The sequence below is a fragment of the Adiantum capillus-veneris genome, chromosome 13 (assembly GCF_014529385.1).
Source record: "Adiantum capillus-veneris isolate H3 chromosome 13, ASM1452938v2, whole genome shotgun sequence".
Classification (NCBI taxonomy): Eukaryota; Viridiplantae; Streptophyta; class Polypodiopsida; order Polypodiales; family Pteridaceae; genus Adiantum; species Adiantum capillus-veneris.
The window spans coordinates 158,181,190-158,204,361 of record NC_140943.1 but is presented as its reverse complement, the minus strand read 5'-3'; the positions used below and the strand labels follow the sequence as shown (position 1 = coordinate 158,204,361).

At 43.9% G+C, this 23,172-nt stretch overlaps 1 protein-coding gene across 7 annotated transcripts in view; it reads left to right on the top strand.

Moving 5' to 3' along the window:
- Nucleotides 1-1,147: 1,147 nt before the first annotated feature.
- LOC147445166 (glucose-6-phosphate isomerase 1, chloroplastic-like) overlaps nt 1,148-23,172 on the top strand; it is a 78,452-nt gene continuing 56,427 nt past the window's right edge. For 2 of the 7 annotated variants that reach the window (XR_015190089.1, XM_086527621.1), the window contains exons 1-2: nt 1,151-1,813; nt 2,410-2,532. Coding sequence is in view for 6 of the 7 variants with exons in the window: in XM_086527621.1 (XP_086383747.1) it covers nt 1,271-1,813; nt 2,410-2,532 (666 nt within the window). In the remaining variant the exon portion in view is untranslated. Of the gene's footprint in view, nt 1,814-2,409; nt 2,533-23,172 lie in introns of all 7 variants that reach the window. The other 5 variants (XM_086527618.1, XM_086527617.1, XM_086527619.1 and 2 more) reach the window with 5 other exon arrangements.

The following is a 23,172-nucleotide window of genomic DNA, read 5'->3' as shown; positions in this document are numbered from 1 at the left end:
CGCGCACACACACACACACACAGAGAGAGAGAGAGAGAGAGAGAGAGAGAGAGAGAGAGAGAGAGAGAGAGAGAGAGAGAGAGAGAGAGAGAGAGAGAGAGAGAGAGAGAGAGACGTAGCCTCCATGAATAGAAATGGATAGAAATAAAATGAAATGATATATTAGCATCTTCAAGAGGCCAAAATGTCCTATGAGACCAAACCATTACAAATTGGTGAATCTAATACCATGTCTGGGTACAAAAATATAAAATGAAACTAGAAGTGCTACTAGCTAGAACTATGTGGGATGTGTGTGATCATTGAATCCATCCTCATTTGCACTGTGGATGTCGAGACAATATGGCTCGAATCCTCTACTGTAATTAAGAGAAGAGAGAGGGGGCCCCTTTTTTTGCTATCGATGCACACATACTAGGGGAATGGGTATATCTTGAGACATTTTCTCATCAAATGAGAGATAATGAGCTCTTTGTCAATGACAAAATATGTGAGACCTTTTTGCAAAAGAAACAATAATTAGGTCACATTATTTTTAAATATGGGATTCATATAGATTGAAGAAAAGCTAGAGATAATAGAGAGTGCCTTTGCTTATCCCTAATTGTACTCTGAAGGACTCAAGTAGCCTTGTGCCGAAGAAAGCTTTACTGCAAGATGCTAAGAGCACACATCTTTCTTCTTCTTTTCCTCCTTAGCACCTATAAGCTTTGGATTTGCTCAGGGGTGTAGATGGTGCAAATCCAAGGTGAGACCTTCCTCGTCCACACCACCGATAAGTATCGTGTGGAATTGACCTTGAGACAGTTTTAGTGCCATGAAGCTAAATGCGTAAATTGCCTGATTCTATCAAGGCCTCAACAAACCTCTGAGTACAAGTCTAGAAGCCCTTGAGACAGTTTTAGTGCCATGAAGCTAAATGCGTAAATTGCCCGATTCTATCAAGGCCTCAACAAACCTCTGAGTACAAGTCTAGAAGCCATGAGACCTATATCAATTTAATTTTAACTTTTAAGAGTGTGATAGGGTCCTAAAGGTACAGTGTGGTCGTGAAGGGCATTATCCCATTTCTCATGATTGATACCAAAAGCAAAAAAGCAAGGCCCTTTTGTTTTTTCAGATGGCGGGTACTTTGTGGCCTCGTTAAAGGGTGGTATTTTGGGTGGTCTTCTTCGCCCGATCATGAACGAAACCAGCAGCTGGCCAAGCTGCATCATCCCCTTCGCTCACGCCTTTCGTCTTGCTGTTTGAGTCTCTACTTGTTACAACGATGGCGAGCCTGGTTCCTCCTCCATCTTCGTCATCAACTTCCTCTCTCTCTCGTTTCTCGTCGTCTTCGTCTCGGTCCCATCCCTCCTCTACCTCATTTCCCGTGTACAGAAAGCCCGTCACCAGCAGCGCACCTCCGCTCATTGCGAGCCCCACTTTCGCTATTGCTGCAAGAACCTCAGAAACACTTCTTGATGTAGCTTCGCTGAAAGAAAAAGTGTCGCTTGAGACAGACCCTCTGCAGCTATGGAAGCGCTACCTAGATTGGCTCTATCAGCACAAGGATTTGGGTCTTTCTGTTGACGTAAGCCGCATTGGGTTTTCTGAGGAATTTGTTGAAGAGATGGAAGTGAAATTCAAGTATGCGTTTGCGGCTATGGAGAAGCTCGAAGGTGGAGCTATAGCAAACCCGGACGAAAGCAGAATGGTGGGTCACTATTGGCTTCGTAAGCCTGAGCTTGCCCCAAATGTGTTCCTTCGGAAGCAAATTGAAGAGGCTCTTGCCAGGGTCAGCCGCTTCGCAGATGATGTAGTAAGTGGTAAGGTAGGACGCTCCGACTTTTTTAACAAGCATAGCAGGCACATTTCTGAAAGAGTTTCACAACTCAAACCAACAATTTCGTCTCCTCATTGTGCTGCCAGCATAGCAGGCACATTTTTGAAAGAGTTTCACAACTCAGATCAACAATTTAGTCTCTCATTGTGCTGCGGGGACTTTTTTTTACATATGATCTTATCTATTTACTGCCAAAAAAATTGGTAGAATCGTTAATCATGCCATACATCTACTCTGTCATAGACAAGTTTGGTACACCACATTTGTCTTCAGGTGAAGTGTTTCACCTATTGGTGTTTACTATAATTTTTAGTACGCTCAAATTTTCCAGCCTATTTATTCTTTTCCACATTTGTTTGATAACTTGCTCAAAACAACAGCTTATATGCTAAATGGAACGTCCAAGTCTGAAATCCTTGTCACTCATGTCACAACCATCCAATGCATCTACATTGTTTCAACATGCTTGATGAAAGCATCCCTTTTTAGGAGCGTTTTTTTTATTTGATGCAAGTGTGCATACACCTGAAAGAGAGAATTGTGAGTATCAAGCTTACTCTATGCATACTATGTGCCCATTATAGATAAAACCACCTCCTTGCCCAGCTGAGCGTTTTACACAAGTGCTGTCTGTGGGAATTGGAGGGTCTGCTTTAGGACCTCAATTTGTAGCAGAGGCGTTGGCTCCAGACAATCCCTTGCTCAAGGTGTTTGAATTGTACCTTCTCTGCTTCAGTGTTCTTCATTTTTTGAGGAATACAGATGTTGTTCTAAGTAAAGTGCTATAGTATTGGTTTGACTGCATATGGTTTTATTGGCTGTGTTTTACTTTGAAGATGTGTGGGTGTGGTTTTACTTTTAAAAGTTCACTTCAAAAACTAGAAGGGTATCATTGGACATGTTGTGCTGCATTTTTTTGGTCGTGTTAAAGAGAAGGCTTTTGAGGCTTGTAAAGGTTCAGAGATTTTGGCTCATACAAAAGGGCACGTGATTCCGAAGAAGGAAAGTTATTACATAATTTTATCAACAAATGTCACCGCTGAAGGCTGAAACGGCATAGAGAGACCAAGCAGTTACCCATGTTTGTTATATTCTCCTTCAAAATCAATCATGAAGGATTTTATTTCTTTTTGTTTTTTTGGAAGTGAAAGACTTTACCTTTTACGTCATTCTTCTTACTAGTTTGTTGTGTTCAGGTTGATGGGCGCAGGTCTCCTTTCTACATGGTGGTCATTTGCGGCTAACGTTGTAGACGCAGGAACATAACACACATATCTAGATGTCACACTCAAACCCATGATTTTTTATTACATAAATCTTGGCTAAGACTGCATTAATGTGTTTCCCAAACAGAGCTTTGCTTCAAGAAATGAAAGCAAGGTGAGGAAAGCAGGAGATTGTGAGTTTGGGTTCCATTGTGATCATAAAAAATGGGAGCACATGTAGTAGGATGTCCTGGCCAAGGGGTCTAAATTCTAGCAGTAGCAGAAGAAGACGAAGTTCTCACCAACTTGCAAATCCTTGCCGAGTGGCCCAATTATTAACGAAGGGTTGGGAGTAAAATCCTAATCCCAACCAACTTATGGGGCCCCGTCTGATGGGGCCTAAAAGTAAAGAAGTCACACACCCCCAAGAAATTGCGTAGCTGTTGATGGCGTGGCTGTCGTACAGAGCTTCTGCAAATCGCTTTGACATGCTGATGTGGTTGTGTACAGACGCCCGGATTTTGCGCTGGCTGCTGATGTGGCAGTTGTAACAAACTGCTGACGTGTCAAAGCCTAATGAATGGAGCCAACTTACAGATGTTGGCCAAGGGGCCTAAACCCTAAGAAGAACAAGTAACAGAAGAAGTCCTCCCAACTTATGGGGACCCCGTCCGATGGGGCCCCAAGTGACATAAAGGATTAAAATAAAGTAGGACCCGCACACACGCAAAAATTGATGGCATGGCAGATTTTCAAAAATTGCATTGGCATGATGACGTGGCAGGCTATATGGATTTCCGCGTTTTGCGTTGGCTGATGACGTGGCAGGCTGTACGGATTTTCGTGATTTACGCTGGCAGCTTTTTGGCTTTGCTTTTGGACTAGATGCTTTTAAGTTTGAAGGCTTTTTACTATAAATTGCTTTTTAGGCCAATGGCCTTTAAATATGAGGTTAGGGCTCATTCTTTGGCATGCTTCCTGCAGAAGGTGCAGAGTCTGGAGTACCGGCTTGTACCGTGTTGATGCAATATAAAGAAATACCGAAAGGGGCACCAAGGTTTGGGGCCAATACTCTCTGGGGTGGAATTCCGCCACTCCGTGTCGCGTGTCGTCCCTCTCTTTCAGTTCAGTTGTTATTGAAGTGCTAAAAGTCTGTTCAGTCTATTCTTTTGTATTGGCACGTGGTGTCCGTCTTGTGACAGTGGTATCAGAGCATCAGGCGTGTGCTTTTCTGAAAGCATACCGGTCATACCAAAGAGCAGATAGAGCTATTGGAATTTTATCGAGGTATCTTCGCCCTCCAACCCGGACTTATTAGCCACTCCGACCCTTACTTCATCGCGCATCGGGCGCACTCCCGTCTTCACTGCTCATGTCTTACAAGGCATAAGCCATTAAGATCACTTGCAAGAGAAGGATCCAAGATTTGTTTCAAGCTGCTGTTTTTCTCAGAGACAGTACCATGCAGATGTTAATAGCTACCAAGCAGCATACTCCAAGTACTTGGCAAGCTTTCAAGAAAAAAAAAATTGCCCGAAGTTATATGGTTTCTGACATCTTCCTTCGGAGTGCAACTTCTGGCAGAGTGGAGTATCTTGAAATGCTTGCCATGGAAATCCTAGCAGATTATAACGTGAAATTTTTGGACATCTCTCCGTCGATGTCTCTTCATGAGCAGATGACCTTGGAGGTCCAGTGCGATTGCTATCTTGGGACTACCATCGCCGCCAAAGAACACTATTTGTCCAAGAGCTGATGGACCATGCTGTGCTCGGCTATGACCCTATGGGATGAACCTAACCCTAATTTTGCAGGTTTCAAGATGGAAAGATAGTCGACTTTTCGAGCTCGACTGATGTCGAGATTGCTTTTTAAGTTTGAAATCTGTTTGAGAACTTGTTTGGTGATCTTGTTTGGAATTTGTTTGAAATGGATGGTATCTGTTTTGAACCTGTCTTGGTGCTGGTTTGAATTGTTTGACTCCGGTTTTAATACTGGTTTCAATGATTGGTGATTTTACTCCTGGGTGGAGTAGTGAGAAATGATGTTTGAGAATGCTTGTTCATACTCATGGCCCGGACCCTTGTGGGTATTTGCGGGGGGAGTATTAAATGATTGAAAAGTGTTGTTTTTTAACTCATGGCCTAGATCCTTGTGGTTATTTACGGGGGGAGTATTGTTGTTGTGACTCCCGTGAAGGAGTAAGAGCGGAAGTGCGATGCGAGAGAGAGTGCGAGAAGAAGAGCACGACGATATGGTGAACTCGCTCTCCTGTAATGTGTAGAGCATAGTGAGTTCTTATTAGGTTTTTACAAAAGAATATGTGTACATTCGTGGCGGCCCGCCCACTTACCTGGGCGACCACATTGGGCTTTATACCCCAACAACCTCCCACTTAAAGTCCAATGTGGTACTTTAAGTGTGAGAGAAGCTACTATACAAGCTAATATACAAGAGATGTAGAGAAGTGATGTACTACCCTACACCTAACTGCTTGCGAAAATGGGCAAAGCTCTCTGAGCGAAGTCCTTTTGTAAGTAGCTCAGCAGGATTTTCTGTGGTGTGAACTTTGACAAGCTGAAGTTGCTTATCCTCGAGCATTTCCCTGATGAAATGATACTTCACATCCACATGCTTTGTCTTTGAGTGATAAACTGGATTGCGAGCCAATTGTATAGCACTTTGACTATCACAATATAACACAGGCATCTCTTCTTTGATTTCCAAATCTGTTACTAGTCGATTAAGCCAAATTGATTCTTTGCATGCCTCTGATGCTGCAACATATTCAGCCTCTGTAGTAGACTGAGTAACACAATCTTGTAATCTAGAACGCCATGATACTGCTCCACCAGCCAATGTAAAGACATACCCTGACGTAGACCTTCGGTTGTCTAAGTCACCTGCATAATCTGAGTCTGTAAAACCCTTTACACTTAGCTCCTGACTCCCATAGCATATACGCATACTCTTTGTAGCTTTCAGGTATCTCAATATTCCTTTCACTGCCTCCCAATGTTTCTTGCCTGGGTTTGACATGTATCGACTTACTACTCCCACTGCAAATGCAATGTCTGGGCGAGTAGCAATCATTGCATACATCAAACTACCCACTGCAGACGCATATGGAATCTTATCCATTTCAGCCTGTTCTTCCTCAGACACAGGACAATCTTGTTTGCTAAGTTTCACATATGGTGGCAATGGAACACTCAATGCCTTTCCCTTCTCCATATTGAAACGTTGCAAAACCTTGTCAATATACTCTGTTTGAGATAACCAAATCAACTTCTTTGATCTGTCTCTCTCAATGCGCATACCAAGTATATGACTTGCCTCACCCATGTCTTTCATGTCAAACGATTTTGCCATCTTTGACTTCAAAGCTGAAATTTCTTCCAAGTGCTTGCCAGCAATCAACATGTCATCCACATACAAAATAAGGATCAGCCAACTGCCATCCTTAGCCTTCTTCGTATATAGACAGTGATCGAACTCACTACGTTTGTAGCCTTGAGAAAGCATAAACTTGTGGAATTTATGGTACCATGCCCTCGGTGATTGTTTTAAGCCATAAAGACTCTTTAACAACTGGCATACCCAATCTTCCTTGCCTTTCTCAACAAACCCTTCTGGCTGCTGCATGTAAATTTCCACATCTAAATCACCATGCAAGAAGGCTGTCTTGACATCCATTTGGTGCAACACCAAATCTAATATGGCAACCAATGCAAGAAAGCATCTCAATGTAGTCATCTTGACCACCGGAGAGAAGACTTCATCAAAGTCAATGCCTTGTTCTTGCTTAAAGCCCTTGGCAACAAGCCTTGCTTTGTACTTTGGCTGACTATCATGAGCGGTGATCTTATATTTGTAAACCCATTTACAAGGTAGAGCCTTTTTGCCCTGTGGTAATTTAACTAGCTTCCATGTCTTGTTTTTATGCAGAGCTGTCATCTCTGACTGCATGGCCAATTGCCAATTCCCGGAGTCCTTCATTTGCATTGCTTCCTTGTAACATGAAGGCTCATTGCAATCAGTCAACATGACATAGTTCATAGATGGAACAAACCTATCAGGAGGTCGCGTGACACGTCCAGATCTAGGCACAATAGGTGGCTCAGGCTCAGCCACAACCTGTGGTTCCACTCTATCCTGTCCTTGCTCCTCTTGAGCCCTGACATTTTGTCTTGCACGTGCAAGTCCATCTTCTTGGAAGACAACTCTTCTAATCTCCTCAACCCTCTCTGGTTTAGAATGATATTTGGATTCATTAAAGTGAACATCATTGCTGCGGACAACCTTTCTGGATTCAGGATCCCAAAGTCTGTACCCCATCTCACCAGAATTACCATAGCCTAGAAAGATGCACTTTCTACTCTTTGGCTCAAGTTTGTTCCTAAATTCCTTTGGAACGTGAGTATATGCCTCACAGCCAAAGACTCTGAGATGCTTGTATGAGGGCATTTTGCCCGACCATACCATCTCTGGCACTGAATCCTTCTGCAAAACCTTGCTAGGAGATCTATTTACAAGATGAACAGCTATTGATACAGCTTCAGCCCAAAACCCATTTGGCAGCTGTGCATTAGACAACATACTTCTGACCTTCTCTTGTATGGTCCTATTCATCCTCTCAGCAACACCATTTTGAGGAGGATTGTAAGGAGCAGTAAGTTCACGTTTTATACCTTTTGACTCACAAAAGTCCTGAAAGGCCTTTGAAACATACTCTCCACCATTGTCAGTGCGTAAGCATTTAAGCTTCTTGCCACTCTGATTCTCCACAAGTGTCACAAACGTTTTGAAAACACTAAACGCTTCATCCTTGTGCTTGAGAAAGTAAGCCCATACTTTCCTCGAGTAATCATCTATAAATGTCATAAAGTAAGAAGCTCCCCCTAGAGATAGGTTAGGCATAGGTCCACACAAAATCACTATGAACAAGTGCCAACTGTGTATCTCTTCTACTGCTTCTATGCTTATGTGGCTGCTGTGTTTGCTTACCATACAGACAATGTTCACAGAATTCAAAATCATTAAATGAAAAGCCAGGCAAATAACCAGAACGAGACAAGATTTCCATTCTCTTCTTGGACATATGTCCTAACCGGCTATGCCACAAAGAAACGTTCGGCTGCTCAGTTATATTGATTACATTTTTAGAGACATTTGATACATAAATCATGTAAAGTCCTCCAGACTTTACTCCATGTGCTACTGTCATAGAACCCTTGGATATCTTCCACATGTTCTGTCCAAAAATGGTGACGTAGCCAGCATCATCAAATAAACCTGTGCTGATCAAGCTCTTTGTAATTGCAGGAACATGTCTCACATTCTTCAGCGTGAAAGAAGAGCCATTCTGAAACTTCAATTGAACATCTCCAACACCTAAGATCTCACATGTCTGCCCATTGCCTAGCCGAACATGATCTTTAGTGGTCACATAAGAGGTAAACCACTCCTTGTTTGGAGACACATGAAGTGATGCCCCTGAGTCTATAATCCAGTCACTCAGTGCATTTCCATCAGATGTTGTAAGAAGAGCTGAGTCCATTGTATTCTTCAAGAAGTAGATGTCTCCTGACACTAGACTGTCATCCTCTGCAACAGTGTTTGTCACATTTATTTCTTGAATCTTCACTGAGGACTTGTTCTTCTCACCATGGTCTTCAGCTTTCTCTTTGCCTTTTTCTGCTTTGCATTCTCTGCAGTCTCTTTTCATGTGACCCTTCTTGCCACAATGGTAGCATTCTATGTCACTCTTGCCTTTAGCACTGCGGGACTTGCTACGAGACTAATTCCTCTTTCCACCTTTGTACTTTTCTTTGGTCCTTCTCCTAACAACTAAGGTTGTTTCTTTGCCTTTGTCCATTGTCTTTCTATTGGTTTCTTCAGTAAGCAGACTTCCTTCTACACCTGCTATGTTCAAACCATCTGGAGGTGCAGAATTACTCAAAGCTGTGCGAAAAGTGTCCCAACTTTCCGGCAATGTGATCAACAGGAACATAGCTCTAACAGGTTCATCAAACTTGACACCTTGAGCTGACAACTGACTATATATTGTGTTGAATTCATTCAAATGATTGGACATAGGTGTCCCTTCTTTCATCTTCAAGTCAACAAGCTTCTTAAGCCAGTATACCTGTGAAGCTACACTCTGCTTCTCATAAAGATCACTCAGCTTTAACCATGCTTGATAAGCCGACATCTCGTCTGCTACATTGAAGTAAACGCTTTCTGCCAAAGTCAGCATAATGGTAGAAAGTGCCAATTCATCCATTTCGCTCCATTCATCTTCGTCCATATCTTCTGGTTTTATCCCCTTGAGCTTTATAGGTTTTATCTGCTTCTTTTGTACCAACACGTGCCAAATCTGCTTCTTCCACAATGGGAAATTGGTTCCATCGAGCTTCTTGATATTGTAAAGAGCAGTGTCCTGTGATCCAGCCATAGCTACGCTTCACAGTAGTTTACTTTTCTAGGAAAAATTCGGCAGAGTCTCCCCTATAAACTGACCTCTGAACCAATATCAACCTGTCAAATGAACCAAGAAAGCTTCAGATTCTGCATAAATTTCGGCAGAGTCTCCTTTGTAAAATGGCTCTTGTGTACTAAAAAACAGACCAAAAAACAGCTCAATAAACACTGTCTCTTTGACACTGTAAGCTGCGGGTAAACATGTCCTGCACCTGTACTGTCTCTCACTGTCCTGTCACTGTCCTGTAAGCATAGACTGTGACAATGCCTCAACGGCAGTAAAGCAAAGATGCAATCCCAACTGTCTAACTCACAGTCAATACATCCTAGCTGCCTATCTAAGGGTGCTCGAGGGATCGCTCCAAGACCTGTATCACCGAAAGGATCTCAACATTCGAGAATCCCCCAGCTCAATAAAACCTCACTTGACCCTCAACAAAGGCTGCAGTAAATCTGACAGTACATAGACTTCCCACAAAGTCATACATCCACAAATTTCCCACTGTATGCTGTAACCGCTGCGGCGGTTGTTTGCTGCGTGACTCACAGCCAGCAAACCCTCACCAGACATACATCATCTCTGACAATACATCCCATGTGGAAGTACCTGCAATGTCAGGATGAAATCTGGAATATCAAGCAGCAAACACAAGCTACCTGATAAACTAGTGGATGTCGCCTACAATCTGTGTGTAGATGCGTCCGTGTCGTATGTGACACGTCTCCAAGAACTGTGAGCCGTCCTTCGATGTGTAGACAACCACAAATCAACACTCTGGGAGTGTCGATATCCTCAACACCTGCAGTCGTAGGCCGAAAACCCCAAATTTGCAGAGTCGGATCTGCACCCGTCGAGACCACGTAGTTGAAAATGGCCTGCGCAGACCTTTGTTGAAGCCAAACGGTGGCTGAGATGACCTCAGAATGAAATTCTGACAACACCAAGCCCTCCGGGCTTGCCCACGAGATTTGGGGCCGTGTCTTCGCCTGTCGAATTTCACTCCAATCTGAGTTGGTGACTCTAGCCTCCTGCAGTGCTGCCCCAAGCCTCAATCTGAGCTCTGATACCAATTGAAGGAGTAAGAGCGGAAGTGCGACGCGAGAGAGTGCGAGAAGAAGACAAGACGATATGGTGAACTCGCTCTCCTGTAATGTGTAGAGCATAGTGAGTTCTTATTAGGTTTTTACAAAAGAATATGTGTACATACCTGGCGGCCCGCCCACTTACCTGGGCGACCACATTGGGCTTTATACCCCAACATCCCGGCCCGGACCTGGATGGTTATGCGGGAGGAGTATTAAGAAGTCTAAGCAGTGGTTACTCTCAGCACCTCCAAACGACGCAAGCTGCGGTCTGAGGGGCGTTTGGTTGTAAAAGGCCTCTATATCTCCCAGCCTGGACCTTTTAGGTTATGGGGGAGGAGTGATGAGGGAGTCGTTGAATATCTCCCGGCCCGGACCTTGTTAGGTTATGGGGGAGGAGTGTTCATCGGTGACTTTATGTTTCTATGTCTTGTAACATGCACATGTGAGCATTTGTGTTGCATTGTGATGTGCCAACTATTGAATATTCCTAATTGGATGAGATTGCCTGGGTATGTAATTTTAGTGCATCAAGACACCCGTGGAAGATCAGTACGGTCTGGGTGTGATGGCTAATTTTACTACGCCGGAATATCAAGAGTTCCGATTTGGAAGAAAGGAGAAGCTAACTCCTTGATCAAAAGAGCAGAAAGGAGAAGCTAACTTCTTAATAAAAAAAGTAAATTGATTGTCCCTCGGAAATTTTTGAGCTAACTTGAGTTGCTTTGCAGATATGCTGTAATCCCGGACTATTACTCTCTTTCAAGAAGGGGAGATGTAACAAACTGCTGACGTGTCAAAGCCTAAAGAATGGAGCCAACTTACAGATGTTGACCGAGGGGCCTAAGCCCTAAGAAGAACATGTAACAGAAGAAGTCCTCCCAACTTATGGTGACCCCGTCCGATGGGGCCCCAAGTGACAAAGGATTAAAATAAAGCATGACCTGCACACACACAAAAATTGATGACGTGGTAGATTTCCGAAAATTGCACTGGCATGATGACGTGGCAGGCTAAACGGATTTCCACGTTTTGCGTTGGTTGATGACGTGGCAGGCTTTACGGATTTTCGTGATTTACGTTGGCAGCTTTTTGGCTTTGCTTTTGGACCAGATGCTTTTAAGTTTGAAGGCTTTTTACTGTAAACTGCTTTTTAGGTCAATGGCCTTTAAATATGAGGTTAGGGCTCATTCTCTGGCATGCTTCTTGGAGAAGGTGCAGAGTCTGGAGTACCGGCTTGTACTATGTTGATGCAATATAAAGAAATACCGAAAGGGGTGCCAAGGTTTGGGGCCAATACTCTCTGGGGTGGAATTCCGCCACTCCGTGTCGCGTGTCGTCTCTCTCTCTCTCTTTCAGTTCAGTTGTTATTGAAGTGCTAAAAGTCTGTTCAGTCTATTCTTTTCTATTGGCACGTGGTGTCCGTCTTGTGACAGCAGTTGTATGAATTTTTGTAATTTACGCAGGCAACTTTTTAGCGCTAGCTTTTGGACAAGATGATTTTGGGACTTGAAGCTTTTCATGTAAACTACTTTTAGTAGGCCAAGGGCCTTTAAATATGAATTGTGGGCTCTCTCTCTGGCAGTACCTCGTGCAATTGCAGAGCAGAGCCACAAGTGTTGTACCGTATCGAAGCAATATAAAGAAATACCTAAAAGGGGTGCCATCGTTTGGGGCAAGTGCTCTCTTGGGGTGGAACTCAGCCACTCCGTGTCTCATGTGCAGTGCTTCTCTTTCAGTTCAGTTGTTTTGAAGCGTCTAAAGTCTGTTTAGTCTGTTCATTTCTGTTGGCACGTGATGCCCTCTTGTTACAACCTACTTATGGATCACCTACCGAGCGGCCTAAAACCCCAAAAAGACAGAGCACAAGGGCTAGGGCAGATTTCCGTAAATGGCACTGACATGCTACATGGCAGGTTGTACGGATTTCCGCGATTTGCGCCAGCTGCAGGGCTGATTTTGCGTGAAGCTTTTGAGAGCAGATGCTTTGGGGTGCAGTGCTTTTTGGATCAAATGCTTTTGGGGCTCTGCTTTTGGGCATCCCTTGTATTGGTTATAATTGTTCTGAGGGTCACTCAGAGGGGGAATGTGGACGTAGAGTCTCAGAGAGAGTTGGACCCTCAGGTTATTGTACCTTTGTGAAGAATACCGAAAGGGGCTCGAGTCTTTGGGGCCAGTGCATTTGGGGACGGAACTCCGCCATTCCATGATCACTCTCCTCTTCTCTCTCTATTGAAGTTTAGTTCAGTTATTTGCAGATTTAGTTTGTGTTGCTATTGATTTCTCGCTTGGACTGTCCAAGCCTTTAACAGTGGTATCAAAGCTCCGAACGACTCTTCTTCTACGTAGGATCTGATCCTTTCTGTAGCACATGGGTCCTGGTGGATAATCTGACAGAGATTACACCGCTCCAATGATTAGTTGCGGGGAGATGAAGAAAAGGTGAGTCTTAGTGTGGGATTAGAAGAAACCAGCAAAACGGAGTACAAACATCAATTTCAGGTTGACACGTGCATGAAAATATTAATCAAGTACTCCAAGGACCTGAAATATGTGAATCACCTGAAGAATTACCCGCTTGGCAAGGTTCACTCCAGATGGCGAGAGGCCGTCCATCTTCTTGTCAGAGTGCAAAGGAGCAAAAACTGTACTCGTAGAAAGAGTTTGATAAAACTCTTGAAAAGAAGACAAAACAATTGATGAAAGGCTTAAAGCGCTCTCCGAAGAAGAGGAAATCAAAAGATTTCCCCATTTATTTGGACCGAAAATCGATTTTCGAGGTGGTGAGTAGATCCAAGAAGCGTGTTCGTTTCAAGGATGACCTACATTTTTCTTCGTCGTCAAAGAGTTTTGATAGTTCGTCGTCCTCTAGTTCTAGTGAGGATGAAAGAAAGCGCAAGAAGTGTAGAAAAAACAAGAAAAGTAGATTTCTAAAAGTCAAAGGCACAAGGAGCCATTTAGCAGCTCAGAGAAGGAGACCTCATCCTCTGCTAACAGTTCAGACAGTGAGAAAAAGAACAAGAAGACCAAGGAGTTCAAGGATGGGGTCAAACAGTCAAGTTTGACATGTTTTCAGGCTATCAGGACACCCATTGAAACCCTTGAATTCATAGAGCGGTTTGAGGTCACCTTCTCAAGAGATCGTTTCTCGGAACACTCCAAGGTACGAAGGGCGGTATCTGACTTGAAAGGAAATGCATAGATGCGGTGGTCTACTTTGTTGTTGCACCGAGAAGCACCTCAGAAGTGGATAAAATTCACGAGAGTTTGCTAGTGTTCTCATTTCGGAGGATCACTTTGAAAGACCAGACTGAGTGGTTCGCTGTGGATCGCCAAAAGAGATTCAACGGTATTGTTTGCAAACAAAGTTTGACTCCATTCAAAGACTTATGGGACATGTCAAGCACGGTTTTGGTATGCATGCCGGCTCATTGACCTATCCTACAGACAAGTCAATGTCCACCTTAATGGGACAAGAGTCTTCCAAGGAAAAGAACGAACCAAGGGAACATGATGATAGTTCATCAAAAGATTCCGAAGAAGTATGGGAATCAACTGATGGTTCATCAGAGAATTTTGACGATTTAGATTGAGGTGCTAGTGGACAACGGAGGCCAACGGGATTATCAACACGTCACAGGGCACAAGAAAAAACAGAAGGTAAGCTAGCCTCTAGGTCTACCGAATAATTTGGTCAAGGGCACTTTTTGGCTCTCGATGCAAAGTGGATGGGGGAGGAGAACTTTGCAAATTCTCTTCAGTTTTGAGCTGTACCTTGAAGCTTTTGGACTATTAGCAGTGTCTGTGCAAAAAGTTACCAATGAATCTGTCACAAATTGATGACGTGGCAGTTCTGCCCGGACACATACGCGGACAGCAGTATGGACTCGTGATTCACGTTGACAGATGACGTGGCAGTTTTGTATGGATGCTGATGTGGCAGATTGTACGGATTTCAGCTTTTCACGCTGGCAGTGCTGACATGGCAGGACTGTACGGCTTTCAGTAATATGCTTGGCTGCTTTTTGCTAGTTTTTGAGGATTAGTTACTTTTGGGACAATTTGCTTTTGAGTTTAACTGCTTTTGGGCTCTTATTTTGGCAACCCTTTGTAAGAATAAAAGAACCCTAAGGGCTTCACTTCTTAGAGTATATGGACGCAGAGTCTGAGAGCGAGGACCTTGCGGGAGTTTTACTTTGCTCAAAGATTAATATAAATGAAATACCAAAAGGGGCGCCAGTCTTTGGGGCCAATACCTCTTGGCACAGAACTCCGCCGAGCCGTGTCGAATCAATTGAACTGTGATTTTAAAGTTGTGAAGTATTTTAAGTGATTCTCGTGTCACGACAGGTTCTAGACTTGGGGTGTCCAAGTTTGTTACAGTGGTATCAGAGTATCAGGCATGTGATTTTCTCAAAGTATACAGGTCCTATCATAGAGCGGACAAGGCACTTGGGCACTTTTGGAAGCTGTTATTGAAGAATTTGAAGAATCTCCAAGGTGTGACCCCGGACTTATTGGTCACTCCCACCCTTCATACATCGCGCATCAGTTGCGGCTCCTGTCTTCACGCTTCTGTCTTCATTGCTTGGTCTTACAGGGCATAAATCCATAAAGAATCCCACATTATATATGGATTCCGAAAAGAATCAGTCGACCTCTTCTGCCACCGCTAAGGCGGGAGGAGGCAATACGGAAAATTTAAGCGACTTAGCAGAAAATGAGTACGAGCCACCTCGGCCCACACAGTATGAACCCTTGGAGATGCAACGTTGGCAGCAGGTTGACGAGTGCACAAAGCAGATGATTCAGTTTGCTAAGGATCCCCAATTTGCAAAATTTTTGACCCAACAGTCGATGGCTGAAGTGCATACTCATTGGCAGAAAACCACCGAGCCACCAATCAAACCGGCAATCAAGAAAGCCTCCTACAATGTTTACTGAAGAAGAACTCCATGATGCGATCCAGGCCCAAATCAATCAGCTTCTGGACACGAAGAAGCCATCGGAAAAGCAACTGAAGAACTAATTTCCCTGGTTACTTGGGTCAAAAATCCACTTTTGAAAATGCCAGAAAGCAGAAGAAGCGTGTACGCTTCGAAGGATTGCCCAGTTCGTCCTCATCTTCTGACAGATCGGACAACTCATCTTCTTCTGACTCGAGTGATGAGGATAGAAAGGGCAAGAAATGACGGAAAGATCATACGTTTTATGCAAAAAGAAAGCAATTTTACAAAGCCAATCAATATGATTTCCTCGACGATAAGGGCAAAAAGCCCAAAGAATTCAAAGAGGGAGGACAGGCAGTAAAGTTTGAGCACTTTTCAGGGTTTCGAGATGCTCCCAAGGCTTTAGCCTTTGTCCAACAGTTTGACATAGCATTTTCTGGAGGCCGCTATACAAAGCACTCCAAGATCAGACAGGCCGCAACCTTTCTGAAAGGCCATGCACAGACATGGTGGTCCACTCTGTTGTTAAGGAAACAAGCGCTGACAAAGTGGTTGAAATTTAAGAAACTCTTTATTTCTTCATGCCTCGCACAAGAATACGAACGAGACGTGATTACTGACTGGAACCATATTCGGATGATCAAGACAAAATCTTTGGATTCTTACTGTGAAAGATTTTGGGAAACTTTTCTACCCGTTTCATCCTTTAAGAAGATCAATTTTAAGGAGCAGAATGAGCGGTTTTGTTGTGGACTTTCCAAAGAAATTCGAGACTACTGTCTTGAAAGGAAGTCCGAGTCTATACAACAATTGATGGGACATGCAAAGTCGGGATTTGCTATACATTCGGGTAACTTGACTTACCCATCAACAAGTCATAGCAAAAACAATCGACGAAGAGATAGATGACCTTCACTTACAAAAGCCAGAGAGATGAATATTTCAAAGCAAGAAAGTGTTTTGAATGTGGAGAACAAGGACATATTGCTACATGGTGCCTCCAAAAGGCACACGAATCAGGATGTCTAGCAGATTGAAAGGACAGCAGAACGAGGCTCGTTCCAGAACAGATTTTAGATAGAAAATGATGGATGAACTAGCATTATTTTGCTTTATGAATTTATGAAATAAGACTTTTTGAAAGGCGATTTTAAATTTTGAATAAAACTAATGTTTTACAAAAGAATCTGTTAATTTTAGACAGATTAAGAGTAGAATTAAGAATGAGACCATGATTTTGGAGCAGTGATAGCTCCCGAATGAACCTGATAACGAATTATGAATCACGACCGATTCAATGGAATGAATGACTGGACCACTCTGTCCAATATAAACTTAGTGATGGATTGGGATCCCCGGAAAAGAATTCTCGCACACGAAAGTGCTTGAGGCGAATGACTACTTGCACACGATAGTGCTTGAGTTGAAAATCTCTATAGACATGATCGCAATATGGGATTAGTTAATCTGACATTAGTGAGGTCCGGAATGGATCTAGATGTGGTTACTAAATACGTTGCTGGCAGTCATGGTCTGAGATTTGGAATGAATGTTGCTATGATTGATTGTCATGTGATGTCCTGTGATGTCATGTGCAATGATGTGACTGTCGTCTTTGTATAAGTACTAGAGGTGTCGTGTCTAGTGCGTCGGTACTTAGACTCGATGTCTACTGAATTGGTTTATGGTCTCTGTCTGTCTTGTTGAGGTAATCGAGGGCGATTACAATTCTTTCAAGAGGGGGGTGTGCCACAAATTGATGAGTGGCAGTTCTGCCCGGACACATACGCGGACAGCAGTACGGACCCCGTGATTCACGCTGACAGATGACGTGGTAGTTCTATACGGATGCTGACGTGGCAGATTGTACGGATTTTCGCTTTTCACGCTGGCAGTGATGATGTGGCAGGACTGTACGGATTTCCGTAGTTTGCGCTAGCTTCTTTTTGCTTGTTTTTGAGGATTAGTTACTTTTGGGACAATTTGCTTTTGAGTTTAATTGCTTTTGGGCTCTGCTTTTGGCAACCCTTTGTAAGAATAAAAGAACCCTAAGGGCCTCACTTCTCAGAGCATCTGGACGCAAAGTCTGAGAGCAAAGACCCTGCAGAAGATGTACTTTGCTCAAAGATTAATATAAACGAAATACTGGAAGGGGCGCCAGTCTTTGGGGCCAATCTCTTTGGGCACGGAACTACTGTAACAGAATTGGACACTCCAAGTCGAGAATCTACCGCGACAATACAAATAACCACTTCAAAACAGTTCACAGGTCACAATTGATTCGACACTGGCCCGCGGCGGAGTTCCGTGCCTAGAGATATTGGCCCCAAAGACTGGCACCCCTTTTGGTATTTCTTTATGTATTCATTTGTGTTCAATGTACACGAGTGCGGGCAGGCGCTCACACTCAGACTCTGCGTCCAAATGCTCTGAGTTAGGAGGCCCTGCCTGCTTATTTGAAGAGTACAAGGGATGCCAAAAGCAGAGCCCCAAAAGCTTCAAGTTAAAAGCTTTGAAAATAAAGCAAAAGAGGCTTCCCTCTCTCTCTGAACCTCTTGCGTAGAAAATAAAGCAAAAGGCTCTCTCTCTTCTTGCGTAGGAAAAAGCAATGCCCAAAAACTGAATGCTGCTTTTCCTGCTGCCGCAATCAATGCCAGAAATCATGGGATTATGTACGGCAGTGCAACGTGTCAGTCCCGTTGAAAATCACGCAGCCACGTCAGCATTTGTCTACCAGTGTGTGTATGTGGATGTGTCCTCTGCTGCCCAAGCATGACACGTCACCAATTTGTGACATACCCCCCTCTTGAAAGCATTGTAATCGCCCTCGATTACGCCTGCAAAACAGACAAAAGCCATAAACTGCCTTAGCAGACACTGACTGTTAGTACCGACGCACTAGGAACACACATCTAGCACATGTACCAATCGGCAGTCACATCACACGACATCACTAGACATCACAGGACATCACATGACATTTAACATTTATTCGGATCTTAGACCATGATTTATCGGCAATGCAGTTAGCAATCACATCTTGGATCCACTCAGGAACCTCATAGATGCCCGATTAACTAACCCCTATTGCAACCATGTCTATTCGAGATCATTCAGATCAAAATGCTATAGTCGTTTCGTCTATCAATTTCTGCACTGTCAGCTCTCAGGCTCAAAGAGACATCAATGACTCTAGTATTCAAAATTCGAGGCATCTGTTGACAAAGGAGCGGAGTAACTCCCCTCTTGTGCAACCCACTGCACCAGATCTCCGGCCAAGCTGAATTTGGGGTTCCATTTGGAGTAGACCATGCTAAACCAAAAGCTTCAAGGTAAAGTTTCACAATCTGAGGATTATCTGCTAGGTCTTCCTCCTCCATCCACTTCGCATCCAATGCAGGGTAGTTCTTGAATTTAACCAAGAACGGCCTTTGTACTTTACCCTTAGTCTTTCTGTCCTTATGTGCCAAAATCTGTTTAGGAACAAGGATCTCCTCGTTTTCCTCCGCTTCGGGTTGCTCATCGGGCTCCCCATCTTCGGGCACATCACCTTTGAAAGGTTTCAAGAGACTCACATGAAATGCATTGTGAATCCTCCAAGTGTCGGGCAGTTTCAGTCGGAAGGAGACATCATTGATCTTTTCAGAGATCTGGAAAGGTCCGTAGTATCGCATACTAAGCTTTGGAAAAAGCCTCTCCTTTCCCTTTTTCTTTCTCAGGCGTGCCTTCTCAAAACGTAAGAGCACCTAATCATCCTCCTTCAATTTCAAATCGTGACGATGGCGATCTGCTGCCTTTTTATGTCTTTCCAGAGATTTCTACAAAGCCTCCGGACCTTGGCAAAAGCCGTATCTAAGTCGCGCGTGTATTCATCCGCTTCAAAAATCTTATCTTTTGTGCTTAGGAAGGGTGGAACCTTCACAACACCTTCAATAATCTCAAATGGCGCCTTCCCCGTTGAAGAGTGTATCGTGTTGTTGTAGGCAAATTCCACCAAAGGTAGATACTTTTCTCATTGAGTCTTCTGATCCGAGATATAAGACTTAAATAAATCTAAAACCACTGAATTGGCAATCTCAGATTGCCTGTCAGTCTGCGTGTGGAAAGACGACGAGAACTGCAACCGCGTGCCAATGTTCTCCCAAATTGCCTTCCAAAACAAACTCGTGAATCTGGGGTCCCTGTTGGAGACAATCGTCTCGGGCATGCCATGTAATCTGAAAATCTGGGCCACAAACAGTCTCGTAAGTGATTCGGCTTGGCTGTTTTCTTCACTGGAATGAAACGAGCCTGCTTGCTAAATCTGTCAATAACAGTCCAAATACCATCGTGACCACTCTGTGTTCTCAGGAGATCAAAAATGAAATCCATTGCAATACTTTCCCAGGGGCAAGTGGGTATGGACAAAGGCTGTAACAATCCGTGTGCTTTATGCTTGTCAAATTTGACCTTCTGGCATACCAAGCAACTGCGTACAAACTCGTCCACATCCTTCTTGAGTCTCAGCCAAAAGAAGTATCTCTCTACCCCTTTCATGGTGGTAGCAATGCCGCAGTGACTCGTAAAAGGCGGACAGTGGCATTCAATTATAACCTTTTCCCTCAACGGCTGTGTAACGCACAAGATGGTTTTCCTCATCAAGTAGCCATCCCGAATGGAATATCCCACTACCGTCTCCCCATCCCGTATCCGTGTGAAAACATCTGCAAAATCCGGATCTTTGGCATACTGGTCGATATGTATCGCAGAAATAGCCAGAACCAACGGCTTCCGAGACAAAGCATCTGCCACCAAATTCTTCTGGCCCTGAACATGGACAATTTGGAAGTGAAACTGTGACAAGATGTTCGCCCACCGCATCTGCTTTTCCGATATCTACTTTTGTGACAAGAAGTAGCGTAAACTCGGATGGTTTGTAAAGACAATAAATCCGCTCCGAGTAGGTAGTGCTGCCACTGAGTAAGAGCATGGATAACCTTTAAAAGCTCTTTCTCATAAACCTGTGATATCAATTCCGGCCGTGAGAATAGTCGGCTCTCGTAAGCAATGACATGGCCTTCTTGCATGAAGACCGCACCTAGACTACGACCACAAGCATCACAATATACTTCAAATGACTTCTGCAAGTCCGACAAAGTCAAAACTGGTCCCGTAGTCAATTTCTCTTTCAATGTCTGAAAGGCAGTCACCTCTGTGGGTCCCCACGAGAAAGGGACTCCTTTCTGTGTCAAAACATGCAAAGGGGAAGAAACCTCTGCAAACTTTCGAATGAACCTCCTGTAGTACGAACACAATCCCAAGAAGCTTCTAACTTCATGGACATTCTTTAAACCGGGCCAATCACGGATAGTCTCTGGCCGGATCCATCTGCACTCCTACTGCTGACACAATGTGTCCCAAAAAGTGTATCTCTGGTAGGAAAAATTCATTTTTTTTCGCATTAGTCACTAACTTGTGATCTCGTAATGCCTGAAAGACTTAAGCAGATGTTCTCTATGTTCTGCCTCATCCTTGGAGAAAACAATGATATCGTCAAAGAAAGTGCCAATAAATAGCCTGTATCTCTAAAAATCTTGTCCATCATCTGGTTAAATGTCGCAGGAGCATTGGTTAAGCCAAAGGGCATCATCAAAAACTCAAATAACTCAAAAGTCGTCCGAAAGGCTGTCTTGTTGACGTCTCCCGGTGCGATTCGGATCTGATGATATCCACTCTTCAAATCAATTCTCCTAAAGCACGAGAATCCCTGCAATCTCTCGAGTATATCATCTATCCTAGGAATCGGAAATTTTTTCTTGATGATGATTTTGTTGAGAGCTCTATAATCGATGCACATTCTCCAAGATCCGTCTTTCTTCAAAACTAACAACACTGGAGAGCAATACGATGAAGTACTAGGTTGGACAAGACCCTTTTCCAAGAGGTCTTTCACTTGGTTCATAATCTCTTCATTCTGGGCTCGGCTCACACGATAAGGTGTCCGGTTCGGTGGTGTGCTTCCAGGTATCAGATCAATGATCTTCAGGATGAGCGGGTGGTAACTCGCCTGGCAGGCCCTCTGAGAAGCAATCGGCATGAGAGTGGAGAAAATCTTGGCATTCTTTATCAAGTTGAGACATATTTGTCCTATCCTCATCACTCAACTCTTTCAAAAAGATCGAGTAAACAAATAGACTGGATTTCATTAACTTTAAAATGGCCGAAGCCGATACAATAGGGACAGACTCGCCCTTAAGTTTAATATCAAGTACAATGGTTTTGCCCTTCTCTATGGTCAATGTCGCTTTGCTCGTCCGATAGTCGACCACGGCGTTGTTCTTGTGGTACCGGGGAATTCCCAAGAGGACATCACAACTTTCCAAAGGCATTATGTAGAAGTCCTCATGCCCCAAATACCCCTGACAATGCAACCGAAGTTTGCCAATGACAGGTGTAATGGCTACGTCCCTGCCGGTGGGTGCCGCTAGAACGCCTCCACAAGTGGTCCCATCTGATTGGGAGTGATCTCGAGCCGCGCCGCCAATTCCGGTGAAATGAAGTTGGCCTTGGCTCCTCCATCGAAGAAGATCAGGGCTTCTTGGTCTTTCACTTTGCCCCAAGCTCGGCAAAGTTCTGTACTCTCGTCCAACGTGTTGGGATCGGTACCCACGCAATCTAGAACTAGTCCTGTTTTTATCTTGCCTTTTCTTCCACGTTCCTCAGCTGCTCTCGAACTCTCAGGCACTTTGCAGAGATATGTCCAGTTTTCTCGCATCCAAAGCACTTCCCTTGATGTAGCGAGCCCGCTCCTGAGGAGTAAGCTTGGGTCATGCATCTTTCTTGTTTGGGTTGCTCTTCCTCTTTCTACTTTCATTTGTCGAAGTCTGTTCGGCTCTTTGTGTCAAGATCTCATCAGTGGGGTAGGTCAAACTGCCTGAGTGAATGGCAAAACCCCGTTTCGCATGACTCATGAACTCTTGAATGAAAGCTGACTTTTGTTCAAGCAGTGATCTTGGATCTCTCTAGGAAGACCCAAGGTAAACCGCTCAATGTTACCATATACATGTGGTAGTGATGTGTGTGAACACACTAGGACCGCCTCTGCATTTTTTCCCCCGAGCATTGTATATACGCCCATCACTCTAGGGCTATCTATCTTTCCATTGCATACTAAGTAACACACTCTCTATTGTGTGCCTTGAGCTTCCTTCGTCTTCTCCAAGCTGTGTGTGTTTCTCTACAACCCTAATTCCAACAATTGGTATCAGAGCAGGTTGCGTCCTCCCGGGCTTAGTCGCCAGCTGCTCCAGTACATGCCTGCTCACTTTCTCTGATTTCAGTGAGCTTTGGCAAGCGTTCGCAGGTTGACAAAAATTTCGGGGTTGCGCATAGAGCTCAGTTTGCTCAGATTTTTGATTCGGGCTCATTTCGGCCTCCGTTTCCACTACAAGCAGTACTGCACAGGCTATTTCGTCATTTTGTGCAGAATTTCTGTTAGTGCCATTTTCTGCATAACAGGTGCCTCATAGTCTTCTACGGTTTGTGCTATATAGCACGTGTTGTTCCCGCTCCGTTTCTCTTATTATCGGGCAATTTTCACATCAAGTGCAACATTTACCATGGCTGACAACTACCCTATGTGGGCTTA